At 69.4% G+C, this 14244-nt stretch overlaps 3 protein-coding genes across 5 annotated transcripts in view; 2 read left to right on the plus strand and 1 right to left on the minus strand.

The window, feature by feature from the left end:
- Nucleotides 1–1847, plus strand: part of STK11 (serine/threonine kinase 11) — a 43864-nt gene extending 42017 nt beyond the window's left edge. Inside the window, exon 10 of the mRNA XM_032993452.2 lies at nt 1259–1847. The gene's annotated coding sequence lies outside the window, so the exon portion shown is untranslated. The remainder of the gene's footprint in view (nt 1–1258) is intronic.
- On the minus strand, nt 1685–9958 carry LOC122153643 (CACN subunit beta associated regulatory protein). Of its 2 annotated transcripts, none has more exons than XM_042794498.1 (10): nt 9790–9958; nt 7673–7744; nt 6952–7097; nt 6767–6828; nt 6302–6467; nt 6046–6220; nt 5699–5851; nt 5162–5369; nt 4833–5016; nt 1685–4600 (listed from the first exon to the last, which is right to left on the minus strand). In XM_042794498.1, exons 2-10 carry the CDS (start codon nt 7718–7720, stop codon nt 3418–3420), a joined length of 2325 nt encoding a protein of 774 aa, XP_042650432.1. In that variant the 5' UTR covers nt 7721–7744; nt 9790–9958; the 3' UTR covers nt 1685–3417. The 2 variants fall into 2 exon arrangements, with proteins under 2 accessions (XP_042650432.1, XP_042650433.1); XM_042794499.1 differs by having other exon boundaries at nt 7673–7839.
- A 901-nt stretch (nt 9959–10859) lies between these two features.
- Nucleotides 10860–13820, plus strand: ATP5F1D (ATP synthase F1 subunit delta). 2 transcript variants are annotated; one of them, XM_042795029.1, is made up of 6 exons: nt 10860–11009; nt 11546–11699; nt 12107–12195; nt 12699–12826; nt 13391–13434; nt 13686–13820. In XM_042795029.1, exons 1-4 carry the CDS (start codon nt 10890–10892, stop codon nt 12819–12821), a joined length of 486 nt encoding a protein of 161 aa, XP_042650963.1. In that variant the 5' UTR covers nt 10860–10889; the 3' UTR covers nt 12822–12826; nt 13391–13434; nt 13686–13820. The 2 variants fall into 2 exon arrangements, with proteins under 2 accessions (XP_042650963.1, XP_042650964.1); XM_042795030.1 differs by lacking the exon at nt 13686–13820 and having other exon boundaries at nt 13293–13403.
- Nucleotides 13821–14244: the final 424 nt, after the last annotated feature.

A 14244-nucleotide genomic window follows, 5' to 3' on the forward strand; every position in this document is an offset into this window, starting at 1 on the left:
CCAGAGCCTGGATCCTCTGCGGCGCTGGGGGGGTGCAGAGCCCAGTGGGGACCCCCCCGTGCCCTCCCTCCCTCCCCCTGCTCTGCTGCCTGCCTGGCTTGGCTCTACCCCCTTCTTGCAGGCTGCTGCCGTGTCAGGCAAGAGCTGCTGCTGTAATCCTTCCTCCCCTCCTGGGCTGCAGCTGGGCTGGGTAGTGACCCCCCCCCGCCTTTCCCTGGCACCAGAGCCCCCCCGCTTGCCCCCTGCTCTGCTCCCAGCTGGGGGGAGCACAAAGCCTGCGGCGTGTGGAGGAGCTGGGCGGCACCGGGATGCTGAGCACCGGGGTGCTTCCAGAGGGATCCCCCACACGACCTACCCCCGCCTTGCTCCAGGACGTGGCCGGGCCACTGCCACCCCCCAAGCCCCTTCCTCTCCTCGGGGAAGCTGAGCACCCTCCCTGCTTCCCCCCTCCTCCTTCCGGTGCTTTCCTCCTCGGCTCCGCAGCCCTGTCCCCTTCTTCCCACCCCTCATTCATAAGTGAGCCAGCAATGACTCATGTTCAGTGCTCATCCACCCCCGGCCTCACGCTTGTGCTCGTCACTGGCGCTCGGTGGGGCTGAGGCTCTGTTATCTGTTTGGATCACGACCAGCTTTGTGGTGTGAAAAAAGCCAGAAATAAAAGCCTGTTCCTCCCCCTGCAGCTGTCAGACCCGCGCTCAGCCCCTGTGGCAGCTTTCATCTTTAATTCATGGCTGGGAGTGAGTCACCTGTGCGGGGAGTTACTGTGGCAAGCAAATGCCTTGGATCTGGGGCTCCCCCGGGCTCTGCTGCTCCTCTCGCCCCTTTTCCCGCTCGGGTGCCCAGCGGTTTCGGGCAGGGGAAGGCCGGTGCAGGCTGCCCGAGCCTGGCTCCATCCCTGCCCCCCGGAATCGCCTGCCCTTGCGCTGCCCCCCCTTTAGCCAGCGCCTCAAACCCTTTGAAAGGTTTTGACCATAACTGAAGTTCCTTGGCTGCGTTTTCCCCCTGGGTTTTTGCCTCCCCGGGGGCAGGGGCAGGCTCGGGGTTACCTGGCCGAAGGGCTGGGCGCTGTGTGAGCACCCCCGGGCCCCTCTCGCTCCCGTCTGCACGGCCCCAGCTGGAGAGGGGGGATGTGGAGCAGGGGGGGTCCCACCCAGGGTTGCAGGAGGGGCCAGGAGTGGAGCAGGGACTTGCACGCCAAGTTTGCACCGGCCCTGCCCTCCCTAACACCACCCCCCCCTCTCTGTCCTCCTGCCAACAGCATCCCCGGGGCCAGGGCCACCCTGCGCCCCCCATCCTCGCCCCATCTCTGCCTCTTTCCTGGGAGCGGATTGTGCTTGCGACCCGAAACGAAACCAGAGGAAACCAACCCCGGCCCCCCCTCAGCGCAGCCCCTGCCCCGGCCAGCGCCCAGAAGCCGAGGGTGGCCAGACCCCACTTACCACCTCGGAAGATGAACTCTCCGGCTGCGAAGATGCTGCCCCTCCTCCCCAATCACTCTTTGCCAATCAAGACACTGATTCTGTTTTTAATTTTGCGATGGGAAGGGCGGGCTGAGCGGGGCCGGGGTGGGGGGACCCGTGCCCCCTCCCTGCCAGGCCCGCCCGGGCCCACTCTGGCTGTGTAGAAGTCGTGCAAAGCCATTGCCGTGCACTTTATGTTTTAGACTACTGTTATATATTATATATTTTCCTCTTTTTTTTTGGTTTTGTTTATATTTGCAGTATATTTAGAGATTCCTACACATCGTGATGTGTTTAAAATAAACCAGATGAGGAAAAAAAACAGGTATTAAGACAAAGCAAAACTCTATTAAACCTGCATGCTGTAAAAGGGCTCGGAAAAGGGAATGGGTGCATTCGTTGTCTTTTTTTCTTTTTTTTTCTTTTTTTTTTTTTTTTAAAGAAAAAAAAATAAAGTGAAAACAGCGAGGTGGGTTTCATGTCCTTCCTCCTGCAGCAGGCGGGGTGAGGGGTGTGGGCTGGGGCTCAGCCAGCCCTTCTTCCTGGGGGCTGTGCTCCTTTTGGGGTGCGGGGCCCCCCCCCCGGGCCACCCTGCTCTTCTGGGAGCGAGCGCAGGGGCAATGCTGGGTCAGGATCGGGCCCCTGCCCCCCTCCAGCAGCCCCCCGGGTGGGTGGAAGGTAGGAAACAAGCTCAGAAAAGTCACAGGTTTTTTTTTTCTCCTTTGTTTATAGACTTAAAAATGCTGAGTTGTAGTTAGTGCTTTGGAAGGAGACTTTGCAGAGGGAAGGAGCGACCTGGCCTCTACTCGCATGCAATGGAGGGGCACTGGGGGGGGCCCGTGGCTGAGCCCCTCTGCCCCCCCCCCTCCCCCCCCCCCCCGCCAAGTCTCCCAGCTACCCCAGCTTGGGCTTTTTTTTTTTTTTTTTTCCTTCACCCATCCTTTGAATCACAAATAAAACCCCAGTAAAAAGCTCACCCCTCCCCCAGAGCAGCAGCATCCACCTCTGTAAAAATCAATAAATATCCTCTGCATGCCCCGAGCCCGGCGCCCAGCCCCCGGGGGGGGCACCCAGGGCACATGCTGGCCTGACACCCCCCCACACCCTGCTCTCACCCTGGGTGCCCCCAGCAGCCTCCACCCCTCTGGGTGTACTTATGGGGGTGCAGGGCTGGTCCTGCCTCCCCCCACCCTCGGGATGCTGCCGGGGGGGGGGCCCACGGCTGGCCCCTGCCCTGGGAGAAGGGGCGGGGGGGGGGGGAGATGCACAAGCCCCTCCAGCGTCCTCCTGCCCAGCAGCCCCAGGGCCCCCAGTTCCAGTTTGGATCCCAGGCTCCCTGCAGCACTGGGGGGGGGGGTTGGGGGTTCATGGGCATGAGGGGGTGACTCCAACCCCCACCCCCCCCGGCAGGGTGGCACCACGGCATCCCCCAGCCATCGGAGTGGGGGGACAAACCCAGCTCCGGCCCCTTCCTCACCAGGATGGTCCTTGGCTGGCCGGGAGGCATTATTGCTTGGAAAAAAAAACAGGAGCGAGAGGGGGGAGCGTATCTGCTACAGCGCTCTGCCGTGAGGTCAGGATTGGGCCTCGGCTGGGTTTGGGGGTTTATTAGCCACGTCCCTGGTCGTTGACCCCCCCCCCTCCCCTCCCTGGCCAACGCTCTGCTTCACCTCCGGGCACCCCCAGCCCGGGCCCCTCCGCCGCTGCCTGGCACCTCGCTCGCAGGAGCGAGGGGGCTCGACCACCCCACGCTACCGGCCCCCCACTGCACCGGGGGGGGGGGATGGGGGGTTCGGTCAGGGGACCCCACGTGCCCTCCTGGCCATCTCACGCTGGGGCCACCCTTCCTGCGGCACCCCGGGCTGCTCCCCACGCCGGCAGCAGGAGGGGATGGGGCCCCGAAGGCTAGTGGGGGCCGAGCCCCCCTCCACCGGGGTCTCTCCCCGTCACGCTGCACCTAGACAGGGCTGTGGTCGGGGGGGGCATCGCTGGCCGCCACGGCCACCGCGGGCTCGGCCCTCGCTCCCGTTTTCCTCAAGTGCCCGTAGAGCCGCTCCTCGAGGCCGCCGGCGATCTTGTCCATCAGCTCCGAGCCGGAGCCCAGCCCCAGGCACCTCCCGGGGCCGGGGCAGTCGTCGTCCCCGGGGGGCTCGGACCCCACTTTGGGTTCAGGGGCCACCTCTCCGGGCTCCTCCACGATCACCTGGATCTCAGGGTCGGGCAGCGCCGGGGCGGGGGGGACCCCCTCAGCCGCTTCCGCCGCCTCCTCGTCGCCGGCGCTGACGATGCGGGGCAGGGGGCTGTGGAAGCGGGCGTCCAGGGGGTAGTTGGCACTGTCCCCCCGGCGCAGGGGCGTGCGGTGCCGCTCCAGGGCTGGGTAGCGCACGCCGGGGTCGCTGTACTGCTTGGTGTGCTGCCACTGCTTGCGGAGGTGGGTGCGGGAGCGGTGCTTCCCCCCCCGCAGCGGCGACTCGTCGAACTGGGGGTCGTGGCGCACGAAGGCGTTGAACAGGGCGTCCGTCTTCTCGTCGATGCTGTAGTCCCGCCGGGGCAGCGCATCCCGCCCCGGGAACATCTGCCCGTACGGGGACCAGGCCAGGGGGCTGTGGGGATGGGGGGGTCCCCCCCCAGCTGCGCCCCGGGCTGTGCTCCCCTCCTCCTCCTCCTCCTCTTCTTCCTCCTCCTCCTCCTCCTCCTCCTCTGGCTCCCGGCCCTCAAAGCTCTCAAAGATGGTGCCTTTCCGCCCCGCGCTGGTGAAGCAAATGCGCTTCTCGGAGGCCGTCTGGTCCTTGGGGGGCCCCTCCTCGCCCCCCCGGCTGGGCGCCTCGATGGAGGCGTAGCCGCTGTCCATCTGCAGCAGCTTGCGGGTGCCGGGCTCCGACTCCTCCGGCTTGGGCCGACCCCAGAGCTTCTCCTCGGGGCCTTCGGCCTCATCGAGGGAGGAGGAGGGGCAGGGGGGCATGCCGCCGGCCGAGGAGACGCTGTCCCCGCCGTCGCTGCGCACCGAGTCCTGGTCGTTGCTCCGCTCGGAGGAGGCGTACAGCTCCAGCGAGGCGCGCAAGCTCCAGATGTCGTGGTAGGTGCTGGGCTGCTCGGGGACGCCGGCCTCGCCGGGGCTGCCCCCCTCGCCCAGCTCTAGCCTGCGGGCACCAACCCCGGCATCACGGCGGGGCCAGAGGCTGCGGTGCCACACGGTCCCCCCCCATGCCGGCCCCACCACCCCCCCGATCCACCCTGCCCAGCACCGGCCCCCCCATCCGAAGCCGCACAAAGGCCAGACCCCCCCCCATGCTCGGGGCAGTGCGGGGGCCCTCGGTGCCTCCCTGCCGCCCGGCGCGCCCGACCCCGGCCCCTCTATCTATTGAAAAATACCTGCCGAGAGAGGGTGGGGGGCTGGCGGGGGAGGGCAGGAAGGGGCCGCCCGCGGGGTGGAAGGCCACGTCGTCCGTGCGGGCGATGTACTGGATGATGTCGGTCTGGTGAGGGTCCCGATCCTCCTGGTCCATGCTCTCGCTGGCCGCCCGCTGACGCTGGAACTGCCGCCGTTTGGGGGACCCTGGGGAGGGGGGGGGGGGGCACAGGGCAGGGCTGGGGCCGGGGGGAACAATCCCATCCCGGCACGGCGAGCCCTCCTTGACCACCTGTCCCCAGGCCACCCGGCACATCCCCGCTGCCCCCCCCCGCCCCGGGACCCCCCCCACCTCTCGTGTCCAGGCTGGATGCCCGCTGGGTGCTCTCCAGCTTCCACTTCTTGATCTTGAAATAGGGGCTGGCCCCGTCCAGGCTGGCGTGGCGGCGCAGGCGGGTGAAGAACTGCAGGACAGTGCCCTGGGCGGGGGCCGGGGGGGGCTCCCCGGGACCAGCACTGCCCATCCCGGCTGCCTTCCCGCTCCTGGGTGCTGCTGCAAACTGGGGGTGTTGGGGGGGGTGGGGAGGGGGATGTGAGTGCCTGCTTGGCTCGGGCATGGCCCCCCCCGCCAAGCTCGGCTGCAGCAGATGCACAAATGTCCCCCACGGGGGGGGGGGGGGGGCAGAGCCTGTTTCTAGCTGGATGCCCATGTCTCTCCCCAGAGCCCTGGCACGGAGCGGGGGGGTGGGCAGCCAGCTGCCCCCTCCCCAGGGCGTGGGGCCATCCCTGTGCTGGGGGCTCGGGGCAGGGACAGGACCCCCGGCGCTGCGCAGGGAGCCCCTTCCCCTGCCCGGTCCTGGCCCTGTGGCCCCCCCACCCCAGCACTCACCGAGGGGCCCTCCCCAGAGTCGGAGGAGGCGGAGGGACTGGCCTCGGTGAAGCTGGTGTCCACGGTGGAGTTGTAGGTGTCCCCGGGCAGGGCAGAGCTGGGGCACACGGCATGGCTGGGGAGCGCCGGCTGGGGCAGGGCCCCCCCGGGGGGCTGCAAGGCAGAGCACGCTCAGGGGGGCTTTGCAGGAGGGTCGGGGACCAGGAGGGGACCCCCTGCACCCCAGGACCTCCCATCCCCGCATCCAGCAACACCCTGAAACTCCCACCCCACCTCCAGCGGTGCCTCCTCGGGGTGCTGCAGGGTGCCTGGACCCCTGGCTCCCCCCCGGGGTGCTGGGGGCTCACCTGGAAGATGGCGAGGCCGGGCTTGGGGGGGGGCAGGCGGGGGGTCATGGCCAGGCTGTTCTCGCTGGACTCGCACTCGTGGATGGTGACAATCTTGAGGGCGGGCGGCGGGAGGTGCAGGTGGGTCAGGCGGGCGTTCTTCAGGTGGTGGAAGTCCCCCTCTGTCAGCGTGTACCTGTCAGGCACGCCGGGTTAGGAGGAGCAGCCCCAGCCCCCCCACCCCCACCCCGGCCCCCCCACAGCCCCGGAGCTTCACCTCCTCCCCTTCTCCTGGGTCTTCTTGCCCTGGTCGAAGAGCGCGGCCTCGTTGAAGGAGACGCGGCGGGCGGTGGAGGAGCTGGAGGAGAGGAACCGCTCACCCTCCACATCCCGGTAGCTGGAGGACGACAGGCAGTCGGGGTCCTCCACTTTGATGGTGATATCTGTGGAGAAGGGGGGTCAGCACTCCAGGCCCCCCCCCCGCCATGGTGCAGGCCAGCCGCCCCAGCTGAGGCCTGGCAAACTCACTGCACCCGGGGCCTCGGTGCGGGTCGCCCAGCCGAGGCACCGCTGGGGCGGGTGACGGAGGGTGCGGGGGGCGTGTGGCCACCCCTGCCCCAGCGCCGGGGGCTGCACCCGGGAGAGGGCAGGGTCCGGGCACTGGGGGTGCTGCTGGGGGTGCCACTGGTGGGCGATCGCCGGCCACTCACGGCAGCACCCCCGGCCCCGCCGCGGCACTCACCCTGGGCTGGCTGCGAGTCGTCCAGGTAGGTGGTGTTGGTTTTCTCCGGGTCATCGCTGGCTCTGAGGGGGAAGGAGGGTCAGCGGCGCCCCGTGCCAGCCCCACCCCACCCCCCCTCGGCCCCCTTCGTGGTGCCACACACCCCGGGGACGGCGGCAGCACCCGTCCCCGCGCCCCCTCCCCACCTGGAGTGCCGGCGGTCGGCCTCGCAGCACCGGCGGCAGACGATCAGGATGCCGGAGAGCAGGACCAGGGTGCCGCCGATGAAGATGGAGAGCAGGGCGAGGAGCAGCACGTAGCCATCCTGGGGGGCCACCTCACCGGGCACCGCCTGCACGGGGCGGCGGGGTGGGGGGGACACAAGGCACAGCCCGGCCCCACAGCCGGCCTCAGTGGGGGGGGTCGGGGCAGCCCCCCCACCCCCCACCCCCCCGCGCTGAGGCTGACGCGGAGCGCTGCTCCCCAGAGACGCTCGCACTCCCCCGCCGCCCCCGGGCCTGCTGCCGGCTCCGGGGACCTGCCTTCACCAAGGCAACGGCAGCCGGGGGGGGCAGAGCCGGCAGCGGCCCCCGCGCCGAGCGAGGACGGGACCCTCCCCCCCATGGGGCTCGGTGCTCGCACCCCCCCGGCTGCTGCAGGAGAGGGGCTGATCCAGCAGCAGCACCCAGGACCCCTCGGGGACCCCCAGAGCATCCCGGGGGGGTGCAGAGAGGACAGAGAGGTGCCCCACACACGCACACATGCACCCCCCCCCCCCCCGAGGACTGGCAGAGCAGGGTGGGTGACAGCAGGGTTGCCATTCCCCACCCAGGCGCAGACCCCAACCCCGCAGCTCCCACGCGGGGACATGCACCCCTCCCGCTCCCCCGGGACGGCGGCGGCGGTGGGCAGGGTGGCCCCACTCACCGTGCTGCTCTCCGTCGCGTTGTCCCAGGGTGTCGGGTCATCGCTCATGGTCCGTCCCGGCCCGAACGTGTCCTGGGGTGGGGGGAGACGGCGGGAGGGGCCGGGCCGGGGGCGGCGGCGGCGGGTCCTACCCGGCCCCGGGCCCTGCCCGGCACCGCGGTGCGGAGCTACCGGGAGGGAGGGACCGGGAGGGAGAGATGGAGGGAGGGACCGGGATGAAGGGAGGGATGGAGAGAGGGAGGGACCGGGAGGGATGGAGGGAGAGAGGGATGGAGAGAGGGATGAAGGGATGGAGGGAGGGACCGGGACGGAGGGAGGGTGCGGTCGGGAGGGAGGGCCGGAGGGAAGGTGGCTCCGGAGGGAGGGAGGGAGGGAAGCGGGGCTGGAGGGATGGGGAGGCAGGTGGAGCCCGGGATGGGGAGAAGGAGGCAGGGCCGCTGCTCCTCCCCGGGGACCCCCCTCGCCCCAGCCGGGCTCAGCCCCGGGGGTGACACGGGCACTGCTACCCCCTGCACCCACCCCCCGGCCCTGCGCCCCCACGCCAGGTCCACACTCCCCCTGGGAGCCGGAGCTGCCGAGTGGTGGCCGGTCCCGGTGGGCAGAGCTGGCCCGGGGGGGGTGGCCCTGGCCCTGCTCTGGGGTGGCTCACGGGGAAGGAGGTGACATCGCGTCATCCCGACATCGTCGTCCCCAAGCTGCCGTGGGGCCAAGGCGCAGCCCCCAGCGGGGACGGGGCTGCCGGGGGTTGGGGGGCAGCGGGGGGGGGGGGCACCCCGGCAGGGAAGGGTGGCAGATGGTCACCCCACAGCTCGCGTGAGCGGAGCTGGCGTGGGTGTTGCGGGAGCGCGATGCTTCTGAGTCAGCCCCACAGCGGCTCCATCACCCGACTGTCCCCACGGGGGAGGGGACGGGGACAGCAAGGGGCCCACGGATGATGGAGAAGGGCAGAGCTCCTGAGAGCCGCCGGGCTTAGGGATGGACACCTCCACACCCCCCACAGCCACGTGAACCCCGCGGGCATTGGGCTGAGACCCCCCCCGCCCACCCTCCCCAGGGGCTGCCCAGCACCGGGTCCCACGGTGGGTCCGTGGGTCCCAGTCCGTGTGTCCTGGGCTGCTGGAGGGGGCTGCGGCTGAGCGGGGAGGGGGAGATGCTGGTGGCGGGGGGAGTGGCAGGCGCGGGGTGGGGGGGGGGGGGCGTGCAGCCAGCCAGGGAGCTTAGAAACCGCTCAAAATCAGGTCAGTGAAAAATGTGAATGGATCTTGTGGCTGGGGGGGGAAAAGCCGCTCGCGGGGGCAGCGCGGGGGGGTGACCGTGCCCCAGCTGTGCTGCACCGAGCCAGGGACAGCCCTGCCACGGCTTGGGGTGCTGGGGACCCCCCGCCCACACCTGCACCCACCCTTGAGCACCTCCGAGCTGCTGGGGCAAGTGGGTTGACGCAACCCGCCCCACTACCCCAAGGGGCAGGAGAAGGGGGGGCCCCCTCCCCCGGCCCCCAGCAGTGCCGGGGGTGTGGGGGGACCCCAGGCATCGCATGGGGGGGACCCCGGCGGAGCGGGCGAGGGGCTGCGGCTCCACGCGGGATTGGGGCCCCACGGGTGGCATCCCTGCGGGTCAGCCCGTGGCCCGAGGCGGGGGGCGCGGGGGACCGGGAAGCCTGTCCCTCCTCTTCCCCATCATGGAGGAATCCCGTCTCCATGGCGACCCGGCGGGAACAGGACGGCCATTGTCTGGAGGAGGGGGCCGGTCCCCACGCTGCCCCCCCGGATGGGGACCCGGGGCCGGGACGCGGGGCCGCTGCGGGTGCGCGGGGCTCGGGGCCGGGGGAACGCGGTGCCGCCGCGCTCCCACGCGTGTGAGCCCGTGGGAGCGGGCGCGGGGGGACTGGGGCGGGTCTGCGCCCCACGCGTGTGTGTGTCCTGCGGGGCCCGGCTGGGCTGGGGGGCGGGGAGACCTGCTCTGCCCCCCCGACTGCAACAGCCCCCCCGGCCCCGGCCCGGGCAGGGATGCGGGAGCCCCCGGGACGTCCACGCGCGGCGGAGTGTGATGCGTTCCCCCGGGCCGGCTGGGGCTGTCGCGATAGGGGCTGTCGCGAGGCGGCGGGGCCGGGCACTCACCTACCACCGGGACCGGGGCTCCATCGCCGCCGCCGCCGCGCTCGGTGCAGCGGAGCGGCCCCGGGATTTATGAATGAACCGGAGCCGCCCCCGCGCGGCGCGGCCGTCACGTGGGGACAGGGGCTGCCCCGAGCCCTGCCTGTACCACAGCTCCCTGCCTGCCCCCCAATTCCCTGCCTGCCCCACAGATCCCTCCCAGCCCCCCAACTCCCTGCCTGCCCCCCAACTCCCTGCCTGCCCCCTAATTCCCTGCCTGCTCCCCAACTCCCTGCCTGCACCACAGCTCCCTGCCTGCCCCCTAATTTCCTGCCTGCCCCCCAACTCCCTGTTTGCCTCCCAACTCCCTGTGTGCCCCCCAATTCCCTGCCTGCCCTCCAACTCCCTGCCTGCCTCCCAATTCCCTGCCAGCCTCGCAACTCCCTGCCTCCACCACAGTTCCCTGCCTGCCCCCCGATTCCCTGCCAGCCCCCCAACTCCCTGTCTGCCCTACAGCTCCCTGACAGCCCCCCAACTCCCTGCCAGCCCCCCAATTTCCTGCCTGCCTCCCAATTTCCTGCCTGCCCCCCAGCTCCCTGCCTGCACCCCCAGCTCCCTGCCTGCCCCCCCAGCTCCCTGTCTACCCCATAATTCCCTGCCTGCCCCCCAATTCCCTGCTTGCACCACAGCTCCCTGCCTGCCCCCCGATTCCCTGCCTGCCCCGCAACTGCCTGCCTGCACCAAGCCCTGCCTGCACCCCAACTCCCTGCACCACGCCCTGCCTGCACCGAGCCCTGTCAGCCCCCCAATTCCCTGTCCGCCCCCCAGCCCCCTGCCTGCCCCCCAACTCCCTGCCCGCCCCCAAAGTTCCCGGCCCCCCCGGCTCCCCGCCCCGGGGCCCCCCCCGCAGCCCGGGCGGGGTCTCAGCGCCACAAACTGCGGTCGGGGAGAGGGAACTACAACTCCCACGCTCCCCTGCGGCCCCCGCCCCGTTGCGTCACTTCCTCCATCCGCCCGACGCCCCACGGGCCTTGTAGTGCTGCGGCGCGGGGCACGCCGGGAGCTGCAGTCCCGCCGCCGTCCCGCCCTGCCCCGCGCCGCCCGCTCGCCCTTGGGCCGCCGCCATGTTCCGCGCCCGCCGCCTCCTCCTGCGCTTCGCCGCCCGCCCGCCGCTGCACCGCGGCTACGCCGACCCGGCCGCCGGCCCGGCGCCCATGGCCTTCACCTTCGCCTCGCCCACGCAGGTAGGGCCGCGGGGCCGGCGGCCCTCGCCCCGCCAGCGCCGCGGGCCGAGGCCTGCGGGGCCGCCGCCGCGATCCGGGGGCCGCTGCAGCTCTGCCCGGTCGCGCCCTTCCATCCCTTTTGGGGGTCCCGCTGCCGCTGTGGGGGTCCCTTCCTGCCCCCCCGCGACGCGCCGGGGGTTGGCGGGGCTCGCCGCCCCCCGCCTCGGCGCTGGGAGGTTTGTGCCGGGTCGGCAGAGCCCGGGGGGGGGGGGGGGGGGGGGCTCCCCGCGCTCTCCTCGGGCTTCTCCCCGCCGCCCCTCGCCCGCTCCCCGGTGTCTCCGGGTGCCGCCCCGAGCGCTTTCCCGCTCCGTTTGCCCGGCCCCGGCCCCGCTCCCGCCCTGGGACGGTGCAGGCTGCCCTGGTCGCCCCTCGCTGGGTGTCGAACCCCGCAGCTGCCGGGAGCCGGGCTGCAGCCCACCGCACCGCTCCGGGCTGGCGGCAGCCGCCTCCTTCCCTGCTGACAGACCCTTCCCGCCCGCTCTGCCTTCCCCGGACAGGTATTTTACAACGGGGCCAACGTGAAGCAGGTGGACGTGCCCACCCTGACCGGCTCCTTCGGTATCCTGGCCTCGCACGTCCCCACCCTGCAGGTCCTCAAACCGGGAGTCGTGACGGTCCACGCAGAGGATGGCACGGCCACCAAGTACTTCGGTAAATAAAGCAGGTGGAGCTGGGGAGGAAGGAAAGTGTGCATGGAGGGGTTCACAAGGGAGGCTCTGCAGATCAAGCTGTGCCCTGGTGCTCTTCCAGGGATTTCTGCTTTCCCAGTCTCCCAGGGGCTGCTGCAGGCTGCCCTGCGGGGCCGGGGATCTGCCCTGGGAGGTGGGGCTCAGTGTGAGGCTGTGGTCAGGTTTGCTTGGCCCCGCTCGGGCTCTCTGGGAGCATCCCCAGTTTTAGCTTCCCCTTTTGGTGGGAAACGAGTCCCTGCGGGACTTGGGAAGGCGTTACAGGAGAGCGTCGAGGTTTTGTTTGGGAAAAGGGATCGCGGAGGTGCTGGGGATGAGCTTGCCAGGGTGTGCAGCCCTGCCCGACTCGGCCCCGCTGTCGTGCCTTCGCAGTCAGCAGCGGCTCCGTCACCGTCCACGCGGACTCCACGGTGCAGGTGCTGGCAGAGGAGGCAGTGACGATGGACATGCTGGATCTGGCTGTGAGTACCCAGTGCCCGTGGGCTGTGCTGCGTCCTGCCTCCCCGGGGCAGGCCCTGGCAGCCGGGCTCCCTCGCAGAGGGGAATTTGCTCCCAGCTTCTCTCATGGAGGGGGTGGTTTGTCTCAGGAGCTTCCTGTGGCGGCAGAAAACCTGCCCAGACCCAGCGCTGTGCCTTCACCTCGACCTTCCCCATCGCCCGCTGATCGGGATCAAAGGCTCACGCCTTCTGCTCCGTGAACTCCCCGCAGGCTGTGGGTCCTTAACCCTCCTCCCGGCCACTTCCCTCCCTTCAGACAGATGCTGATCTTGCCCCTCCCCACCCCTCCCAGTCTCCCTTCCCCAGCAGGGCCTGTTGGTAAGGTGTCTGCTGCCAGCGTGGGTCTGTGTGGCCAATGACTGCCCTGAAGGGAGGGGAGGGAGAGGGGTGACTCCAGGGCTGTAGAGCAAGTCACTTGTCCTGCGGTGGTCTCTCGATGACACGTTCCTTGCGCTCTTGTGTTCAGACTGCAAAGTCAAACCTGGAGAAGGCTGTTTCAGAGATGGCTGCAGCATCTGATGAAGCAGCTAAAGCAGAAGCTCAGATTAAAGTAGAAGCTAACGAAGCCCTTGTAAAAGCCCTGGAGTAATTCAGGCAAGTGTCACCTATATCCTGGCTGAGATTTCCAGACCTGCTCTGGAGACAAGTCCCTGCTCCGTGCTGCCCCGAGGGACCCTCCTCTTGCAGCAGCCAGGCCTGGGCCACGTAGGGGTGGATGAGGGTTCGTGCCTGGGTTTCGGGGAGCGGTGACATGAGAACTGTCCCTTTCAGTGGCCGGGTGTCAGCTCTGGGGGGCTCGTGGGGGGTGGCCCCTACCCGGAGCCTCTGGACAGCAGCAGGGTCCGGTGCTGTGCCATGGGGCTCAGCCTGAGGCTGGGACGGGCTGGGAGCCTGCAGTCACTGGTGGGGCCTCGCTGCAGGGACAGGCTGCTGCAGCGGGCAGCTCAGGAGCAGGCTGGATGCCTGGGGCCCCGCAGGGAGAGCAGTGTGTGGCCTCTGCTCCGCCTACGCTCCCTCCCACTAAAAACAAACCACTAAAAACAAACAACTTCTGCCTCAGGGGAGGTGCCTCCTGGCCAGGCTGTTTCCCCCGTGGCCCCTTTTCCCTCTACCCTGCTAAGACTGTGCCTCATCCCTCTTCTTCCCACGTGCTGGCAGTTGGGAGACCTGCTCAGCGGCAGCGTGTGTGCTGCGCCTGGCAGGTGAGTCACCAAAAGCCGCTCGGATGGCCTCTGCCTGGAGCAGGTACGGCAGGGCAGCGGCTCCCCGGCTGTCTCCTGGTCTCTGGTCCCCGTGCTCTTTGGCCCGTGAGGTCAGGCCTGAGAGGGCTGGTGGCTCCTGTTTACTCGCAGCAGTTTAACAGCCCGAGCCGGGGCCAAGCCCTCGGATCAGAACCCAGCGCTCTGCCGAGCCCACCCTGCGTTAAAACCGACTCCGCTTCTGTGTGTTGCAGGAATCCCGCTGTCGATGTAGAGAAACCCCAGCCTGTCCTACTTGTCCTGGCTTCCCCGGTTGTACAGATGGTGCGGGACAAATGGAGGCGGAGAAAACGCTCTGATCAATTAAAAGGAAATGTAATCCCGTCTCATCGCACGTCACCTTCTTCTGAGGCAGCAAATTGCAGCTTGTGCTGTGCCGGTGGCTGGGTGCCCGGGGGCAGGCTCCTGCCCCCACACCGGGGTCTGCCGGGGTGCCGGCGCTCAGGGAGGGTGTAGCTGCACTGCCCTGGGGTTCAGCTGGGGATTCCCGTGGGAGACTCACCTACGGGAGGCTTATCGGGCAGATTTTATAACTCCCTCCCTGTGCTGTCAGCCACCTCCGCCTCCAGTAATCCCCCTGGACAGCAGGATTGCGGTGGGGCGGGAGGAGGCACCCACGGGGCACCGCAGGGCTGTACCAGAGGCTTCGTGTCCCAACTCCCCCGCCCCATCCAACACCGGCTTTTTTTCAGCTTCCCGGCGCCGTTGCCGCAGGAATTCGCGTCGGCTGGGCTGTTTCTCCGCGCTGCTTCT

This window comes from Tyto alba, unplaced genomic scaffold (assembly GCF_018691265.1).
Source record: "Tyto alba isolate M040663 unplaced genomic scaffold, T.alba_DEE_v4.0 Super-Scaffold_20000042, whole genome shotgun sequence".
Lineage (NCBI taxonomy): Eukaryota > Metazoa > Chordata > Aves > Strigiformes > Tytonidae > Tyto > Tyto alba.